Below are 21679 nucleotides of genomic sequence, written 5' to 3'. Positions count from 1 at the left end.
CTATGGATTTCGTCGTTGGTTTTCTGCGAGTTGAGAAAATTTGATGTTGTTTGGGTCATTATCGATAGACTAACCAAGTCTGCGCACTTTACTTCGATGATGAATATATGTACTTCAGAGAGATTGGCCCAGCTTTATATCGAGGATATCGTTCGGTTGAATGGTGTGCCTATTTACATTATTTCAGATTGAGGCACTCAGTTCACTTCGCATTCCTAGAGAGCAGTATAGAGTAAGTTTGATAGCCGAGTAGAGCTCAATACGACCTTTCATCTGCAGACCAACGGGCAGTTGGAGCGAACAATTCAAATTCTGGAGGATATGCTCAAAGCATGTGTGATTGACTTCGGAGGGCAGTTGGATTGATTCTTACCATTGGCAAAGTTTTTTATAACAACAGCTATCAGTCCAGCATAGAGATGGCTCCATTTGAGGCCTTGTATGATCGGCAATGCCGTTCCCCCATAGGTTGGATTAAGCACGATGAGGCGAAGTTATATGGTACTGATTTGGTAAAGGATGCCTTGGATAAGGTAAAGAGTATTTAGGAGCGGCTTTTCACATAGCACAGTCCAGGCAAAAGACCTTCGGAAAGTCATTCACAATCGGCATGGACTAAAGAGTCGATGCCTCAGTATCAGTGTCTGTGACTCGAACCTGGTGATAGACACATCCCTTATTGATCATCTTCACGGCCTTAAGGTCAGAAATAAACCTACTCTTAGCATGACATCATCCCCCTTCAACTCAATGACTGGCTCATCTGGAAACTCAAACCTAACGGTTATGGTTCGGAAATCAAGCTTAGCAAAGCACGAGTAAATCCAATCCATCTCCATTATAACATCAAAGTCCACCATCACTAATTCGATGAGGTTAGTTGTGGTGTCTCGACCATGCATTGTGATAATACAATCCCTATAGAACCCCATGGCCACAATAGATTCACCAACTGGAGTAGATACATAGAACGAACCACGTAGCAGTTTCGTTTCTATCCCGAATTCCATGGAAACATAAGGAATTACATATGATAATGTAGAACCAAGATCTATAAGGCCATACACATTATGAGATTGAACGGTCAATATACCTGTGACAACATATGGATATGCCTTTGATCTCTGATGGCCCATCATGGCATAGAATATACCTGGTCCTCCCAAACCCTGTGCACCACCTCCGGCTGCACCACTCCCTGTGAGTGCCAGAGTACCCCGAGCCTGGGAGGTGTTGTGGAAGTAGTGGCTGCTTAACTGGCTAGTTGTGCCATACCACTGCTAGCATTATATCGGGATGAAGGGAAGTGCTTATAAATGTGGCCCCAAAGACCGCAGCTGTAGCATATACCTGAGCCTATGCGACATACTACCGGATGCTTCCTCCCATATTTAGAACATAGGGACCTCTGCTACGGCTGGAAGCTCCTACCTAACCGAACATGTCGATAAGGTCCCATGTTGCCCTGGATTAGCCTGACACTGCCCCACTGCTACTGACTGAACCTGGATGGAGGAACACTAACTGAAGAATGAGCAACCGACTGTGATGATCCGGACGACCCCTCCTGAGCATTGCCTTTCCACCACCACCACCACTGTAAGAGCCACTAAAATTACCCGCAGAGCAGGCCTTATTGTTGTTGTCCCACTCCATCCTTCTTTTTAACTTCCAAGTTTTTGTGGCTTGAGCAAATGCCACCATCTTAACATAAGTCATATCATAATTCAAGGTGGTGGTAGCAGTCTCATTGATAACTAAGGGACTAAGGCCTTGCACAAACACGTGCACCCTAGCCTCCAGAGTGGGCAGCATGTAGAGAATATACCTTGAAATGTTCACAAACTTTAGGTGGTAATCCCACACACTCATATTCTCTTGCTTCAAATTCTCGAACTCTGCATCACGAGCTGCCCTAGTCTCGACAGGAAAGAAATGATCAATAAAAGCATCTGCGAACTCATTCCGCTTTGCCGGAGGGTTACCTTCCTTGTGAAATTCTTCCCACAACTAATACCAAGTATACCCAACTTCCCTTAGGCGATAAAAGGCCGATTCCAATGCTTCTGTCTCAGTGGCATTTGCCCTTGGATTGGCATTTTCCCTTTGGCTAGTCTTCACCTTCTTCATAAGCGACATGTATTGAAAATTAAAATAACGGCGAGTTAAGAGGATAGTCTTATAGTCAAGTTCAATCGCACGATATAGAGTGTCCAAAAAGGGTGACATTTCTAAATGCCCAAGTAGCCTCCTAATTATAGATGTTGTCGACTTCACACCGATAAGAAGTTCTTTACTAGACACGGCTCCAAGACATCCTAGGACAGTTTAAAACCTTAGGCTCTAATACCAAGCTTGTCATGTTCCGACCTTTGGGAGCGGGACCGACGCTCAATCAAGGTAACCCAGTCAAGAAAGCCTACTTAGTGCCTACTATATAACCTAGTCCACGAACAATTTAAATAGAAAATATATGAGATAGTCAATCGAGAATATAGGAATGAACAACATTGATTTTTGTTAATTAAAGAGTTTCATTGATAGATAACAAAATAATACAAGTCAATATTTTTTAAGTGGAAGCAATTGACAAAACAACATCTAGTTTCCCCAATTCAAACATGACCCACAGTGTGTCAATGGAGTCTCTAGAAAGACATGAGCAAAATATGGAAGTGCCGGTGACAAGGCCTTGGCTATACCTCAAAAATAATATACAATGATCAATACAACATAAGGCCATGATAAAGAGTTAGGCTTACCGAATCATCTAAGAGGAGGTTACATACCTATCGAGAACTTGTGCCACCTGCTGAGGTACCACCTGCATCCATTAAAGATGGAGCATCCCCGGTAAAATGGGCGTTGGTACATATGTAATAGTATTAGTACATAAAGCTAAGTACCCTCACATGGAATGTTAATACCAACATAAGGAGAGGGAAACATAGAAGTAATGATAAAATTAGTAGTATTTAAAAATGCCAAGTTTAAACATGATAGGAAAGTGTAACATAAGTAAAAACTTCAAATGAGCATTAACATTTTTGGTTGGGAGATCATTAGTTACTGACATAATAACATATGACCACCATGTGCGCAGGATGGCATCCGATCTTAGCATGATCGGCTAAGCCGTCTCACCATAATGTTGTGTGGATCGACATGTTTATGCTATCAATACATTGCAACATCCCAATATTGGAGCATCATCTCATCATGGTGTGAAAGGGACTTGTCCCAATCGACTCCTACACTGGCACATGTAGTTTTGGGTATAGGCCTTTACAACCTACACCTTCTCGATTAAATAGTAATGCTCCCAAAAACATTTCATTTACAGCGTTTCATAAAACTTTTTTCTTTTCATTGTCCCTGGGGACATACTTCATCACTCTCATGTTTTGCAAAGTATCTGCATTTAATCTTTTCATACTTTTACTTGCCATAGCATATCATAAGACATCAAAGATATTAAAAACATTGGAGATCTTAGGAACGAATACATGGGTACATTGGAGCTTAAAATACTTGAAATGTTTCCAAAAGGATAGCATAAAAATTTCAATTAAAACATGAATTGAATTCATAGACATTAGTTAAAACAATCACATTTGAAATATTCGTCAAAGCATAGTGATGGTAATCAAAACAAGACTTCATACATAGGCATTTGATAAATCATTCATTTGAGGCAATTTAAAACAATAGGAATAGAAATTGTCCAAATCATACTTGGAGTTCATACGGAGTTCATGGAATCCGATTCTATGGAAGAAGTTTAGCCAGCATACCTCAATCGAGCTTTCCATAGGATCCCTACGACGTCCCACTACTCTTATAAACATCAATTACATTAACATAGTTCAATTTAACCATTATTACTAAGTATTATCATACTTTAGGTCTTTTAGGCATTTTGTCAAACACTTAATGTGCATACTTGTCTACAACTGCCTACAATGGGATTTCTTCATCCCACAACAAAATTCCATATCAAGGCAACCAACAACCTCCATTAGCACATGCATGCTCTACTATTCATTTCCAACCCAGGAATCACATCTCATATTCTTCACATACACCCTAATTCAAGATTGAGGGCTTATGGCTTCAAATCACCATCCCATATGTCCCAACACTAAAATCTTCCTATAAATTCATTACTGAACACTGCAAGTGAGCTAGGGATGAGGACTTACCTAGTTAGTGGAAGCTCTTATTATTTCTTCTCTTGAATATTCAAGAACTGGCAATAATTAGAGCGTGGAATTGTTAGAGATCTTCTCTCTCTCTCTCTCTCTCTCTCTCTCTCTCTCTCTCTCTCTCTCTCTCTCTCTCTCTCTCTCTCTCTCTCGAGTGTTCTTCTCCTCCAAAACAATTTGAGTTCCCTTTTAAAATAACTCTCTTAGGTTTTTTATTAAAATAGAATTAGGTTAAAATTTTCCCAAAAATACCCCTCCCAGTCAAGTTTGCGATCGCAGAAGGGACCACGAAATGCTTTTCCGGTCTGCATAATGGATTACAAAATGGTCTCCCTAATTTAAGTTGAAATTGGACAAGTATACGACGGATCTGCGGTCTGCATAATAGTTCTGAAGACCACACACTCGACCACCAAATCACCTTAAAATATTTCTCTAAGTGGCCTCTCTGATTCCGCGATGGATCTATGGTCCGCAAAAATGACAATGTGGCCCGCATAACCCACAGCAAAATGGCCTCAAACTTTGGTTTGCTACTTCCCCAACCCACGATGATTCGGCAGTTAGCCGAACCGATTCATGATTTGTATAACCGACCGTAGAATTTCCCTCTCATGGCAATGTTTCTAACCTCTTTGTGATGTATCATGCAATCCACAAATCAGTACTACCGTGAGCTTGCAAGCTTGTGAGTCGGCGAAACTTATCCTACACCCTTTCGGACACAATAGCTTAACCATGACACTATAAAGTCCTTGAATCCTTGGCGAACTTTTACGGGACCTTACATTCTCCCTTGCATAGAATCATTCATCCTCTAATGAGGGTTAGAGTCTGTCATAAGCACTGATCACGACTCAACCTCTTACTTACACCCTATTGGTTTGGAATTTGGCTAACTCCCCAAATTTCAAGAAATTTTGGCATAGTTTCTCCAACATCAATCATAACATTGTGTGCATTACATTGCTAAATGGGGCATATTAACATAAGTTGTGCAGGTTTAGAAAATAGCTCATAGAAAAGTAAACTTCTAATATTCTTTTAAACAAAACAATCTATTCGACTTGTTGGTTTTGCCATAGTACTTTGACGGAGGAAATCCCTTTATTTCTAAACTTACGAACTTGTCTATCAAGGATGGCAATCTAAATCTCCTCATAGGTCAATTCTTCATTAAATTCAATAGGCTCTACGGGGACAATGAGCGATGGACTGCCAAAATCTTTCTTCAACATAGATACGTGAGATACCGGGTGCACTAAGGACAACTCTGGAGGTAACTCAAGCTGATATGCCACTTGACCAACCTTTTGTAAGATTCTATAAGGTCCGATTTACCTTTGACTCAAATTTTCTTTCTTCCCAAATCACATTATGCCTTTCATAGGGGAAAATTTCAAAAACACCCAGTCTTCCTCTTTGAACTCTAAATATTTGCGTCGCACATCCGAATATGACTTCTAGCGACTTTGAGCGGTTTTCAGTTGCTCCTTGATGATCTTGACCTTCTCCATTGATTGATGCATGAGGTCTGGCCCTGTAAATTCTTCTTCTCCAACTTTAAACCAACCAATGGGATATCTACATCTCCTATCATATAGAGCTTGGAACAGCCATTTGGATGTTGGCATGATAGCTATTATTATAGGATAATTATATGAGAGGAAAATGACCATCCTATCTACCCTTGAAGTCAAGAACACATGCACGCAACATATTTTTAAGTGTCTGTATAGTTTGCTTGATTTTCCCATCGGTCTGTGGATGGAAAGCTATACTAAGATTCACCTGAGTACCAAAACCTTGCTTAAATGTTTGCCAAAAGTTAGCGGCAAACTGCACCCCTCAATCTGAGATGATGGAAATTGGAGTGTCATGCAATCAAACTATCTTCTTGATATACAACTCAGCATAGTGTTCTACTATGTCAGTGGTCATAACAGGCGAGAAAGGTGCTAACTTCGTGAGTCGATCCACAATAACCCAAATATAGTCAAAATTATGAGGTGTATGAGGGAGACCTACCACAAAGTCCATGTTGATCACCTCCCACTTCCACACTGGAATTTTTATACTCTACACCAAACCACCATGCCTCTAGTGCTCGGCTTTCACTTGCTACCAATTCGGGCATCTAGCCACAAACTCCGCTATATCCCTTTTGATGTCATTCCACCAGCAGACCTCTTTGAGATCATTGTACATCTTCGTAGAGCCTAGGTGTACACAATACTTGGAATTGTGAGCCTTGGTCATAATTCTCCCTCAGAGACCATCTACATTTGGAACACACAATCGCCTTTGTTACCTTAGTGAGCCATCATTCATACTAAGAGAAATATCTACGGTCTTTTGCTTATGAATCCCCTCCTTCAATTCCACCAAGAATGGGTCGGCATATTGTTTCTCCTTAACTTCCACTACCAGTGGTGAGTCAGCTCTATTTTGCACAAGCACTCTACTTTCGTTTGAGTCCACGGTCGGACTCCAAAGTTAACCAACTGATAAAATTCCCTGGTCATCATCCTTTGGTATGCCTCTAAGTGAGACAAACTACCCATATATTTCTGGCTAAGAGCATTAGCCTTAACATTAGCTTTCCCCCGGATGATAGAGGATGTCGATGTTATAATCTTTAAGTAATTCAAGCCATCTCTTTTGCCTCACATTAAACTCATTCTATTTGAAGATGTATTAAATACTGTTATGGTCTATGAATATGTCCACATGGACCCCATACATATATATGATGTCAGATCTTCAATGCGAACACCACTACTGCAAGCTCTAAGTCATATGTTGGATATTTTTTCTTGTGGTTCTTGAGGTTCCTTGAATCATAAGCGACCACTTTGCCAAGTTCCATTTATACACACCCAAGTCCAACCCTTGAAGCATCACAATATACGATAAACCCATCTATACTTTCTGATATAATCAACACAACTGTCGTTGTCAACCTTGACTTCAACTCTTGAAAGCTTCTTTCACAAGCATATGACCATTGGAATTTAGTTGTCTTTTCTATTAATTTTGTCAGTGGATAGGCAAGAGAAGAACCCCTCCACGAACCTCTTGTAATACCCAGCTAAGCCCAAGAAATTGTGGATCTCTATTGGAGTTGTGGGTCTAAGCCAATTTTTCACAACTGCAATCTTCTGAGGATCAACCTTAATTCCCTCACTAGAGACTACATGACCTAATTAAAGTGATTGACTTAAGCTAAAACTCACATTTGGAGAACTTCATATATAAATTGTGTTGATCCAGAGTTTGTAAACCCACCCTAAGATTACCGGCATGGTCCTATCCACTTCGTGAATACACAAGGATGTCGACAATGAATACTATCACAAAAGATCGAGGAAAGGCTTGAAGACTCAATTTATAAGATCGGTGAAAGTTGTAGGAGCATTCGTTAGCCCAAAAGACATCACTAGAAATTCAAAGTGACATACCGGTCCTAAAAGATATTTTGGAATATCCTTCTCCCTTATCTTCAGTTTGTGATATCCTAACCTTCGGTCAATATTGGAGAAGTATTAGCACCCTATAACTGGTCAAACACGTTCATCTATCCTTGGCAACGAGTACTTATTCTTAATTGGGACATTGTTGAGTTGCCGATAGTTGATGCACATCTTCAATGACCCATCTTTCTTCCTTGAAAAGAGAACTGGTGCACCCAAGGCGACCCACTCGGTCGGATGAATCCCTTCTCTAGCAAGTCCTTCAACTGCACTTTAACTTCATTCAACTCTGTCTGAGCCATTCTATAGGATAGAATTGATATAGGTTGTGTGCCCAGCAAAATATCGATCCTGAAATCAATCTCCCAATCTAGTGGGACTCCAGGAACCTCATCAGGAATGACTTCCAAAAATTCATTCACAATTGGCACGGACTAAAGTGTCAGTGCCTCGGCATCTGTGTCCGTGAGTCGGACCAGGTTGTAGATACATCACATGTGATCATCTTCGAGGCCTTAAGGTAAGAAATAAATCTACTCTTTGGCACAACACCATACCCCTTCCACTCAATGATTGGCTCATCTGGAAACTTGAGACTAACGGTTCTGGTTTGGCAATCAAGCTTAGCAAAGAACGAGTAAAGTATGTCCATCCCCATTATCATATCAAAGTCCACCATCACCAATTCAATGAGGTTAGTTGTGGTGTCTAGACCATGCATTGTTACAATACAATCCCTATAGACGTGCGTGTGCACAATACATTCACCAACTAGAGTAGATACGGAGAATGGCTCACGAAGATGTTCCGGATATATCCTAAGTTTCATGGCAACATGAGTGACATAAGATAATGTAGAACTGGGATCTATAAGAGCATACATATCATGACATTGAACGGTCAATATACCTGTGACAACTTCTGGAGAATGCTCTAAACTCTGGAAGCCCATCATGGCATAGAATCTACCGGGTCCTCCTGAACCCTGTGCACCACCTCCGGCTGCACCACGCCCTGCGGGTGTCGGAGTACCCAGAGCCGGGGGAGGTGCTATGGAAGTGGTGGCTACTGAACTGGCGGGTTGTACCTTACCACTACTAGAATTTTGTCACGATGAAGGGCAGTCTCTCTATGTCGCCCCTTAGACTGTATCTATATCATATACCTGGGCCTATGTGGCTTACTCCCGGATGCTTCCTCCCACACTTAGAATATAGAGACCTCTGTTGCGGATGGAATCTCCCACCTGATTGAACCTACCAATAAGGTCCCATGCTACCCTGGTTTGGCAAGACATAACCCCACTGCTGACTAGGCCCTTATTGCGGTGCACTAGTTGAAGAATGAGAAACTGGCTGTGATGGTCCATATGACCCCCTCCTGAGCATTGCCTTTCCACCACCACCACCGATGTAAGAGACACTAAAATTATTTGCAGACCAGGCCTTCTTGTTGTTGTCCCGCTCCATCCTGCTTTTCATCTTCCAGATTTTTGTGGCTTGATCAAATGCCCCCATCTTCCCATAAGTCATATCATAATTCAAGGCAGCGGTAGAGGCCTCATTGATAACTAAGGGACTAAGTCCATACACAAACCGGCACACCCTAGCCTCAAGAGTGGGAAATATGTAGAGGGCATACCTTGAAAGGTTCACAAACTTTAGGTGGTAATCCCACACACTCATATTACCTTGTTTCAAATTCTCGAACTCTGCATCACGAGCTGCCCTAGTCTCGGCAGGCAAGAAATGATCAATAAAAGCATATGCGAACTCATTCCACTTTGCTGGAGGGTCACTTTCCTTGCGGAACTCTTCCCACAACTCATATAAATTATACACCACTTCCCTTAGGCGATAAGAGGCAAATTCCACTGCGCGTGTCTCAGTGGACTGCATAACACGAAGACTCTTATGCATCTCATCAATAAACTCTTGTGGGTCCTCCCAAGGCTTAGTATCGGTCAATACCGAATGATCCAACTTGAGGAATATGTTCACCCTGGAACTAGCTGAATCCCCTTGAGACTAGATGAAGATAGATGTAGCATTCAATCTCTAAGCTTTGGAAGCCGCTATCTGGTCAACAATTGGATGTCTCCCCTAAGGTATCCATTGAAAGCAGTAAGACCGGAGAATGAAGTTGGAGGTGGAGCTGGAGTATTGGTTTGGGGAGGCATCTGTACATTCTCAATCAGAATCTCAGCAGGGGTACGAGAAGTAGGAGGTGCTATCGTTGGGGGAGTGCATTCACCCCTTAGGTTCTCACCCGTAGTCCCAAGCACTACATTGACTGCCACTCTTGGGGTGGCATTTTCCCTTTGGCTAGTCTTCGCCTACTTTCTAGGTGCCATTTACTGAAAATTTGAATACCACACGAGTTAAGAGGACAATCTTGTAGTCAAGTTGAATCGCGCGATCTAGAGTATCAAATAAGGGTGATATTCCTAAATTCCCAAGTATCCTCTTAATTATAGATGCAGTGGACTTCACACCTATAAGAAGGACTGTACTAGACATATCTCCGAGACATCTTAGGACACTTTAAAATATTAGGCTCTGATACCAAGCTTGTCACGTCCTGACTTTGTGGAGCAGGACTGGCACTCAACCGAGGCAACCTAGTCAAGCAAGCCTACTTGGTTCCTACTATCTAACCTTTCCCATGAACAATTTAAATAGAAAAGATATGAGATAGTCAATCTACAAGATATGAATGAACAACACTGATTTTTGTTGATTAAGGAGTTTCATTGATAGATAATAAAATAATACAAGTTCATAGTTTATAAGTGGAAGAAATAGACAAAACAACATTTATAGATTCCCCCATTCATACATGACCAACAATGTATCAACGGACCCTCTAGACAGACATGAAAATTTATGAAAGTGCCGGTGACAAGGCCCCGACTATACCTTAAAAATAATGTACAAGGAACAATACAACAAAAGGCCCCAAAATAGAGTAAGGCTCACTGAATTAGCTGAGATGAGGGTACACACCTATCGAGAAGCAATGACACCTACTGAGGTAACCTACACCCATTAAAGAAGCATCATCCCCGAAAAAAGGAACGTTAGTACATATAGAATAGTACTAGTATGTAAAGCTAATCACTTTCACATGGAATTGAATGCCAACATAAGGAGAGGGAAACATAGAAGTAATGAGAAAGTAGCCACATTTCATCATTTCATACATTCACTTGCCATAGATTATGATAAGACATCAAAGATATTAAAAACATTGGAGGGTCATAGATAGGAATACATGAGTACATAAGAGCTTAAAATACTTGAAATGTTTCGAAAAGGAGAGCATAGCAATTTCAACTGAAACATGAATGGAATTCATACACATTCGTTAAATCAATTACTTTTGAAATATTCTTCAAAGGAGAACATCATGATGGTAATCGAAATAAGACTTGAGTACATAGGAATTTGATAAATCATTCATTTGAGGCAATTTAAAACAATAGGAATAGAAACTTGGATAAACCATACTTGGAGTTCATGGAATCTGATTCTATAGAAGAAGTTTAGCCAACATACCTTGATCGAGCTTTTATTAGGATCTCTACGATGTCCCACTACTCTTAGCAACTTCAATCTACATTAACATAGTTCAATTGAATAATTATTAGTAATTATCCTCATATTTTAGGTCTTTTAGACATTTTGTCAAACACCTAATGTGCATACTTTTTTACAAGTGCCTACAATGGGATTTCGGTATCAACTGTATAGCGAAGATCAAAAGGTTAGCGGGTCCGGATGTAACCCTGCGAGGAATGAAAAAAGGAGCGATCGAGGTTATAATAGTCGGGGACTCATGAGTAAAAACGGTTTCGACAAGCCACTTGGGGCCAGGGAGGCACCGTAATTATCGAAATACAACTTCAGCGTCGATGTTGTCAGTATCATATCTGCCATCGGACGCATTAAAGATACCCAGTGGCCTCGGCCATTGCAGTCTGATCCTGCCCAAAGAGACCTGTCATGCCCCGACCTCGGGGAGCGCAACCGGTGCTCAACAGAGTTACCCCAGTCGAGCAAGCCTGCACAGTGACATCTACCCAACTCACCCATGAATAAAGAGAAGAATACATTTCATTAATTAGATCGAAAAAGGTCATGTGAATAACACTAGTTCATTTCCATTAGTTACGTCATTAACAAGTCTTTGGGACAGAACATAGTACAATCATAGTTAAAATGGAACAAATGATATGATTACAGCATTTTTAGTTTACCTTCCCAAACACAGGTACAACCCACACTATGTCTACGGAGCCTCTAATAGAAATAAAAGAGTATTATGACAGTGCCGGCAATAAGGCCCCAGCTATACCTCAAAATGCTATGTAAAAGGATAAGAGATACGGGGCCCCACTTCATCTACCACCATCCTCTAACCAACAACCTCCATTAGCACATGCACGCCCTACCATTCATTTCCAACCCAAGTATCACATCTCCCATTCCTCACATACACCCAAATTCAAGATTGAGGGCTTATGTCTTCCAATTATCATTCCACAATCCCCAGCGCTAAAATCTCACCTATAAATTCATTATTAAACATTGCATGTGAGCTAGGGATGAGGACTTACCTATAGAAGCTCTTGTGAGTTCTTCCCTTGAATCTTAAAGAAAAGGGCAAGAATAGGAGTGTGGAATTGTTAAAGCTCTTCCCTCTCTCTCGCTCAAGAGTGTTCTTCTCCTCCAAAACAATCTGATTTCCCTTCAAAAATAAGCTTCTTTGGCCTTTTATTAAATATAATCGGTTAGGAATTTTCCAAAAATACCCCTCCGGGTCAAGTCTGCGATCGCGGTAAAGGAAGGGACCGCAAAATGCTTCTGTGGTCCGCGGAATAGACCAAGAAATGATTCTCCAAATTTGAATTGGAACTGGACAGGTATGCAGCGGATCTGCGATCCATATAGTGGTTCTGCGATTTACATAGTGGTTTTGTGATTCACACACTACACCACAAAATCTCTTTCAATAATTTCTCCAAGTAGCCCCATTGATTCCGTGATGGATCTACGATCCGCAAAAATGACATGCGGAAAGCATAACGCACCGCAAAAGGCCTCATACATTGGTTTGCTTCTGCCGAATCCGCAATGATACCGCGGTCAGCGAAACCAATTCATAGTCTGCATAACCAACTGCAGAATCGACCTCTCATGCAAATTCTTCTATCTTATTTGCATCGCATCGTGCAATCCACAAATCAAACTCACCGCAAAACATATCTGACACCCTTCCGAACACATAAGCTTTAACCTAGCACTAGAAAAACCTTAAATCCTCGGCAAACTTTTACGGGGCCTTACAGTTCAGGACGTTTTAGCCTGTATGGTTGGTTTGAAAGTTTGGCTCAAACTGGGCCATTTCCTACTGCACTAGTTACTTCCCAAGTAGGGGGTGCAGCACAGACTCAAGCTACTCGTACACCAGAGTAAATGTCCCATGGTTATTAGACCCCCGGAGTGTTACCAGTTGGGGGAGTTTAGCCTACTATTGTCGTGCAGCCTGAGGATATGCCGGCAATGTCAGCTGATGAGCTGGAGAGGTTGGATAAGTTCACAAAATTGATCCTCCTCACCTCAGCAGTACCTCATCAGAGGATGCCTGTCACGCCTCAAACCTACGGAGGCGTGGCTGGCACCTAGTGTTGTACTGGCCCGAGCGAACCACTCTTTAACTCATTTTTTTCTTCTAACTATCATGGTCCAATATGGCCACAACTAATAATGTATAACTATAAGTGGCAGGCGTTGTATCAACGAACCATCGTTCTTAAAATATATTTACATATGGGCCGTCAAGGCCTCTGACATACTGTACAAAATGAATCTTTGTCTACAAAGCCTCTAAGATTATTGGACATCAAATGGGACAGGGTACCGGCCTACCCATAAGTTTATAGCAAAACTCTGACACGATGACTCATAGACTCGGTTGCACTCCGAATGAGGTGGAGTCTTACCGATCCTTTACTGAATGCTAACCTCATCTACGATGAGGGCTCGTCAAACTGATTATCTATACCTTAATTGCTCATAAGAACTCGAGAAGGTCGTAGATGAACATTCAAACTTGGATCATATTCAAAAGAATTATCCTCAAGGTGTTGGCATGAATTCCCAAAATGAATGAGTTAATCCTTAACTAACGGTGCTGAACGTTTGTTAATTCCTTCATCACACCAAATGAAGGGTGAATGTTATAATATCCTTTCCAAAAATGAGAGCAAAAGGTTGTGAGTTTGAGTCACCCCAAGAGCAAGGTGGGGAGTTCTTGGAGGGAAGGAGCCGAGGGTCTATCGAAAACAGCCTCTCTACCCCAGGGTAGGGGTAAGGTCTGCGTACAAACTACCCTCCCCAGACCCCACTAATGGGATTATACTGGGTTGTTGTTGTTGTTATTATTGTAGAGCAAAAGGTCATTAAATGTTTGGCTTCCACCTGGCCATGAATTGGCGGTGGGAGTCCTACATTTATGACAACTAGTGCTTACTAATACAAAGGCATCTACTACATACTTATCCCCATATATTTGTACTACTATTAAAATATTAAAATATTAATAAATTATGGTACCGTATAAAATTAATGCATACACTATTATTTCAATAAAATATCCATATAAAAATACATATATTTTCTCAACTTCTAATTTTCTTAATCTCATATAAAGAGTACAAAATTGCGTACGCTTAAATTCTTAAAATGGTAAAAAGATAACCTTCTTTTCTTGTGAAAAAAAAATAATTTCTATCTTTACAATAAAGAAAATCTCATAAACTTTCTCATATTATGTGTATAATTTAAAGCATATTCGAAAGTAGTAATATTAATAACTATATAAAATCATATTTTTCAAAAACAAATTTTACAAGAATGCTCCATTCAAAATACCATATCAAATGTATATAACGGTATCAAGGTTGTTAAACTTATGGGGTCTTACAATAAGATAATCACAAATCTTTTATAACCTCGTGAATGGTCTTAATCCCTTCAAGCTCATATGGATTACTACGACTCATCCTAGTATTAAAGTACGGGATGTAACAATGCACATGCGTTCTTGGATCATTGTCATGAGATTCTTCATAATTTGGGACTAGTTTAGTCCAATGGAGTTGACTTCATCGCCTTCCAGATGCAGGGTCCAGCCAAGAGGTGATGGCAAGTTTATGAGCTGGGAAGGCCAGCTGGATCACGTCCTCTTACTTGGGCTCAGTTTTCCAAGGTCGTTTTGGAGAAGTTTGTGCCCCCCGCCAGGAGAGAGGAGCTAAGGAGGCGGTTTGAGCACCTTCAGTAGGGGGAAAATGTTATTTACTAAGTATGATATGAGGTTTATAGAGTTGTCGTGCCATGATACTATTTTGATTCCCTTGGAAGAGGAAAGAGTGAGGAGATTCATTGATAGTCTTCACCATAGCATTCGCCTAGCAATGTCTAGATAGGTAGAGATAGGGACTTCATTTCACTAGGTTGTGGAGATAGTGCATCGTATTTAGCACATTCATAGTGAGACTAGAGAGATGATGCAGGGTAGAGACATAAAGTCCTGTCATTCAAGTAGCTTTAGTGGTGCCTCTTCTAGAGGCAAAGGTCTATTTGGGAGAGGCCATTCTAGCAAGCCAGTTTATCATGCACCACCATCAAGTCGAGGTGCTTTTGTGAAGTCTTCATTCAGTGCACTTCCGGCATAGAGTTCTCATCGTGCTCCATCTATTTAGGGTTCATCAATACCAGGTCTTCTGGTGGATATTTCACGGGGTCTGACTAAGGCCCCATAGTCATTTTCGATTAGAGGTTGCTACAAATATGGGGATTTGGGGCATGTTAGGAAATACTACCACCTTTCCATAAAGGTTCGGGGTAGCAGGGAGATCCGACTATGATTCTTATGCCGATTTCTACACCACCGCTCCACCAGCCCGGGGTAGAGGTCATTCAGTACGTGGTCATCCAATAGGGGGAGCTCAGTCTAATAGAGGTCCGGCCAGATGCTATGCATTTCCAAGGAGGACCGAGGTTGTTGCTTCTGATGTAGTTATTATAGGTATTGTTTTTGTGTGCCACAAGGATGCTTCGGTATTGTTTGATCCTAGCTCTACTTATTCATATATGTCATCATACTTTGCTTCTTCTCTGGATATGCCATATGATTTGCTTTCTACCCATGTTCATGTATATACACCGGTTGAGGATTCCATTGTGAGGGATCGAGATTATTGGTCATGTGTGGTCACTATATGTGCTTTTGAGATGAGGGCTGACTTTCTATTGTTAGATATGGTGTACTTTGATGTGATCTTAGGTATGGATTGGTTATCACTGTACAATGATCATCTTGACTGTCATGCTAAGATCATGACGTTAGCTATGTCGAAGTTTCCAAGGTTGAAGTGGAAGGGTTCTCTTGGTTGCACTCCTAGCAGAGTGATCTCATTTTTGAAGCCTCCACGGATGGTTGAGAAGGGATGTTTGGCGTATCTAAGTTTTGTTAGAGATGTCAGTGTTGATACCCCTATTGTTGAGTCAGTTCTAGTAGTAAGCGAGTATCTGGATGTGTTTCTTTCAAACCTACCGGGCATGCCACCCGATAGGTATATTGATTTTGGTATTGATTTGGCACTAGGAAATCAACCTATCTCTATTATACCTTACCGCATGGCTTTTATTGAGTTGAAGTAATTGAAGGAGCATCTACAACAGTTATTGGATAAGGGGTTCATCAAGCCTAGTGTATCACCTTGGGGTGCATCGGTGTTGTTTGTTAAGTAAAAGGATGGTTCTATGAGAATGTGTATTGACTAACTATAGTTGAACAAGGTTACCATCAAGAACAAGTATCCACTATCATGCATTGATAATTTATTTCATCAGCTATAAGGTGCTAGGGTGTTCTCAGAGATTGACTTTGGATTGGGGTATCACCAATTAAAGATCAGGGCTTCAGACATCCCTCATCCCTAAGACGGCTTTCAGAACTCGCTATGGGCATTATGAGTTTTTGGTGATGTCTTTTGTTTTGACTAATGCCCCATAAACCTTCATGCATTTGATGAATAGTGTTCCAGCCTTATTTGGAATGTTTTTTCATTGTGTTCATTGATGATATATTTGTGTATTCCCGTAGTAGGGAGAAACACGAGCAGCATTTGAGGATTGTGCTTCAAAACTTTGAAGGAGAAGAAGCTCTATGCTAAGTTCTCCAAGTGTGAGTTTTTGTTGGATTCAGTGGCATTCTTGGGCCACATGATGTCCATTGATGGGATCAAGGTGGATCCGAAGAAGATTGAGGTTGTTTGGAATTGGCCCAGACCTTCTACTGCTATAGAGATCAGGAGTTTATTGGGTTTGGCCAGCTACTATCGCCGCTTTGTAAAGGGATTTTCATCTATCACAACTCTATTAACTAAGTTGACTCAGAAGGGTGTTTTATTCATATAGTCTGATGGGTGTGAGGAGAGCTTTCAAAATCTCAAGACTACTTTGACTACAGCTCCAGTTTTGGTATTTCCCTAATGATCGGGGATGTATACTATTGTGATACTTCACGTGTGGATTTGGGATGTGTGTTGATGCATGATGGTAGGGTGACTGCTTATGTGTCGCGCCAGTTGAAGCCTCATGAAAAGAAATATCCAGTACATAATTTGGAGTTAGCATCTATCATGCACATGCTCAAGATTTCGAGGCATTACTTATATGGTGTGTCGTGTGAGATGTATACGGATCATCTGAGTCTTTAGCATCTATTCAAGCAAAAGTATTTGAACTTTAGGCAGCGGAGGTAGTTGGAGTTGTTGAAGGATTATGATATCACTATCCTGTATCACCCAGGGAAGGCAAATATGGTAGCAGATGCCTTTAGTAGAAAGGCAGAGAGCATGGGGAGTTTGACATTTATCTGAGCTATGGAGCAACCTTTTGCTATGAATGTTCATGCTTTGGCTAATAGATTCATGAGATTGGATATTTTTTACTCTATCAGAGTTCTTGCTTGTGTTGTGGTACAGTCATCCTTGTTGAGCTCATTAAGGCTCGTCAGTATGATGATCCCTATTAGCTTATCCTTAGGGACACGGTGGTGTAAGGTGGTGCTAAGGAGATGATCTATCAGTGAGGATGGTGTATTACAACTGTAGGGTCGGATTTGTGTTACTAATGTTGATGGGTTGAGGGAGTTGATTATTGAGGAGACACATAGTTTGCGATATTCTATTCATCCAGGTTCTATGAAGATGTACCTTAATTTGAAGGATCAATATTGGTGGCGGAGGAAGAAGAAGGACATTGTTGGATCTGTTGTACGGTGTTTGAATTGTTAGCAAGTCAAGTATGAGCATTAGAGACTGGGTGGGTTGCTTCAGAAGATTAAGATACCGGAGTGGAAACTAGCACGCATTATTATGGGATTTGTGGTAGGTTTTCCACGGACATTGAGGTTTTTAACATTGTTTGGGTCATTGTGGACAAACTGACCAAGTCTGTGCATTTCATTGAGATACCTGAGTGGAAGTGGGAGCGCATTACTTTGGACTTTGTGGTAGAGTTGCCACCTTTGTGGTAGGGTTGCCACAGACATTAAGAAGATATGATGTTTTTTAGGTCATTATGGACAGACTGAACAAGTCTGCACATTTCATCGCAGTCGTGACTTCCTACACTTTAGAGTAATGGGCTAAGATCTACATCACAGAGATTGACCTCTAACATGGTATGCTTGTGTCTATCATCTCAGATCGAGGCACTCAGCTTTCTTTGCACTTCTGTAGAGTCGTTCAGCATGAGTTGGGCATACAGGTTGGGTTGAGTTGAGTATTGTATTTCACTGTCAGATGGACGGGCAGTCTGAGCGGGCTATTCAGATTTTGGAGGATATGTTGAGGGCATGTGTTATAGATTTTGGTGGCTATTGGAATCAGTTTCTTCCATATAGAAGTTTGCATACAACAATAACTATCAGTCAAGCATCCATATGGCTCCGTATGAGGCCTTATATAGGAGATGATGTCGTTCTCAGGTGGTTGGTTGGTTAGTCTGATTGAGCCTAGTGAGGCTATATTATTGGGCACATATTTGGTTTGTGATGCTAAGGAGAAGTGAAATTGATTTAGGATTGGCTTCATACAGTGCAGTCAAGGCGAAAATGTTATGCTGAGAGGAAGGTTCATGATGTGGCTTTCATGGAGTGTGAGAAGGTTCTTTTTCGAGTTTCACCTATGAAGGGCATTAAGAGATTTGGGAAGAAGGGCAAGTTCAGCTCTCAGTATATTGGTCCATTTGAGGTGTTAGTTGAGAGTGGGTGAGGTGGCCTACAAACTTGCTTTTCCACCTAGCTTGTCAGGAGTTCACCTAGTGTTTCATGTTTCTATGCTTCGGAAGTATTATGAGGATCAGTCACACATGTTGGATTTCAGTTCAGTGCAGTTGGATGAGAACCTAGATTATGAAGAAGAGCCGGTAGCCATTTTAGATAGGCAGGTTTGGAGGTTGAGGTATAAAGATATTGCATAATTGAAGGTACAATGGAGAGGACAATCGAATGACCGAGCATGATATGTAAAGCAGATATCCTCATCTTTTTAATATCCCAAGTATGATTCTAAACTCATTCAAGGACTAACATTTGTTTAAGAGGGGGAGAATGTAATGACCAGGCCGGTAATTTTGTGTATTTGAGCCCCATTTCCCTATTTGATGCTCCTCGTATTCTTGTTTGTTATTTTTTTGACTTGAGAGGATGGTTGGTTTGGTTTTGGGAAGGTTTTGGAGTGAATTGGAATACTTAGTTCCGTTGTTTGAAGCTTAAGTTGTAAGAGTTGACCAAGGTTAGACTTTTGAGTAGATGACCTCGGATTAGTGATTTGATGATTCTAGTTGGTTCGTATAGTGATTTTGGATATAGGCGTATGTACGGATTTGGATTTTGAGGTTCCTAGGGTGTTTTGGCTCTAATTGTCGAAAGTTTGTAATTTGAAGGTTTGGAAGATTCATAGGTTTGACCAGTAGTTGACTTTGATGATATCATACTCGGATTATTGTTTCAAGACTTGGAATAGGTTCATTTAGTGGTTTGGTACTTGTGTGCGAAGTTTGGTTGGAATCTGGAATGTTTAGGCATGATTCGGACATGTTCGGCGATGTTGGAATGTTTGAAACTAGGAGATTAATTTTGATCATCGATTCTTGGTTTGATGTTTTCGTAGTACTTTGAGCATTTGGATAAGTTTGGATAGTGTGTTCGGACTTGTTGGTATGATCGGACGGGGTACCGGGGGCCCGGGAGTATTCCGGATTGATTATGGGCTATGTTGGTGAGTTATGGAATTGCTGGTTTTTTGCAAAGATCTGGTGCATCGCACCTACGGCCAGAAGCATTGCACCTACGAAGCCGTATGTCTGAGAATTGTCTGCATAAGCGAAAGTTGGATGAGGCCCAGTAAGATCTCATCTGCGATGGAGATGCGTAGATGCGGAGCCGCTGGTGGGAGGGTGAGTGCGTAGAAGCGCATCCACAAAAGTGGAGAAGGGTCGCAGAAGCAACATGTCGGCAGGATTTGTGAATCTTGCATTTGCGATGGTTCTTCCGACATTGCGAAATCACAGATGCGACATTGCAGAAGCGACCAATGTGACCGCAAATGCGGAAATCACCGGCAGGAGCTTATATTTCGAGAGTGTGGTCTATTTTCACTATTTTGAGTTTTGGAGCTTGACTAGAGGCGATTCTTGGGAAGAATGTTATCACCAATTTGAGGGTAAGTGATTTTTACTTCATTTTCATATTATATATTGTTTCCTATTGATTATTACACGTAGATTATAGGATTTGAAAGTGAAATTTGGGGGTTTTCGAGATAGATTTTGGAGAGTGAATAATTGATATTTAAGCCCTAATTTAGAGTCGAATTTTGATGAAACTTGTATATTTGGACTCATACTTGAATTTGTAGTCGGGATTTGTAAGTTTTGTCAAGTTCCAGAAAGCGGGCTCGGGTTAACATTTTAGTTGACTTTGTTTAATTGATTAAAAATTGAAGCTATATTATTTGGAATCGATTCCTATAGCTTTGTTTGGCGTTATTGAGTTATTTTTGGCTAGATTTTCGGAGACTGTTTCGAGAGGCAGGGGATTTTTGGAGCATTGATTCTCGCACATTTGAGGTAAGTATCTTTCCTAGGCTTGGCTTGAGGTTATTTTCCCGTAGGCTATCATGTTTAATATATGTTGGGGTGACACATATGCGAGGTGACAAGCACATATGCGTGTGTTGTGGTTACTCATTACCCAGGTAGATCGTAGGCTATTATACACCTTGTTTTGCTTTAAAACCTTTTTATACCTTTTTTCTTCACTTGTATGACTACGAGAGCAATGATTCATGCTACAAATCATGTCTAGATTGTGTGCTTATTTATTTGAGATATGATAGAGCTACTTTTGCTATGTTGAGATATTTTCCTTAACTGTACTCACAGTTTCAACCATAACATTATATACGTGTGTTGAATCTCTATCTCTGTGAACTCTTTATAGATTATCTCACATGTTGTTGGTGTCCCTATTTGCGAGACACAGGTTTGAGCTGAGTTGTGGAACGTTGGTATATTCCATGCGGTATTATGATTATGGTACTGTGAGATGTGAGCATGTTGAGATTTGAGTGGATTGATGGCTGATCTTGGGCCATAGAGCCGTGTTGATATAAATTGTGAGGTGAAATTTGCGTTCAGCCCCCTTATTGGGCTTAATGGAATTTATGCTTGAGTATTGATATTGATTGTGAGGGGACGCGGCGTCAGGCCCCATATTGGGCCGTGTGATATTTATCGTTGACTTTTGTTGCGATCAGTGCTTGGGCTAGGATCCGCCCCTCCAGAGTCAGGTCAAAACCTATGAGTGCAGGCACTTAATATGTGCTTAATAAGGGGCTTATGCCAGGAACTCATACAGTCCTGA

General features: G+C 41.0%; 1 protein-coding gene across 1 annotated transcript; it reads right to left on the bottom strand.

Annotated features, from left to right (window-relative positions):
- Positions 1-689: 689 nt before the first annotated feature.
- Positions 690-2139, bottom strand: LOC138892316 (uncharacterized). Its single transcript, XM_070176023.1, has 4 exons — positions 2018-2139; positions 1579-1915; positions 1437-1505; positions 690-1277 (listed from the first exon to the last, which is right to left on the bottom strand). Exons 1-4 carry the CDS (start codon positions 2137-2139, stop codon positions 690-692), a joined length of 1116 nt encoding a protein of 371 aa, XP_070032124.1.
- Positions 2140-21679: the final 19540 nt, after the last annotated feature.

This window comes from Nicotiana tomentosiformis, chromosome 5 (assembly GCF_000390325.3).
Source record: "Nicotiana tomentosiformis chromosome 5, ASM39032v3, whole genome shotgun sequence".
NCBI lineage: Eukaryota > Viridiplantae > Streptophyta > Magnoliopsida > Solanales > Solanaceae > Nicotiana > Nicotiana tomentosiformis.
Note: the sequence above shows the minus strand (reverse complement) of the source record. Positions and strands in the feature narration are given on the sequence as shown.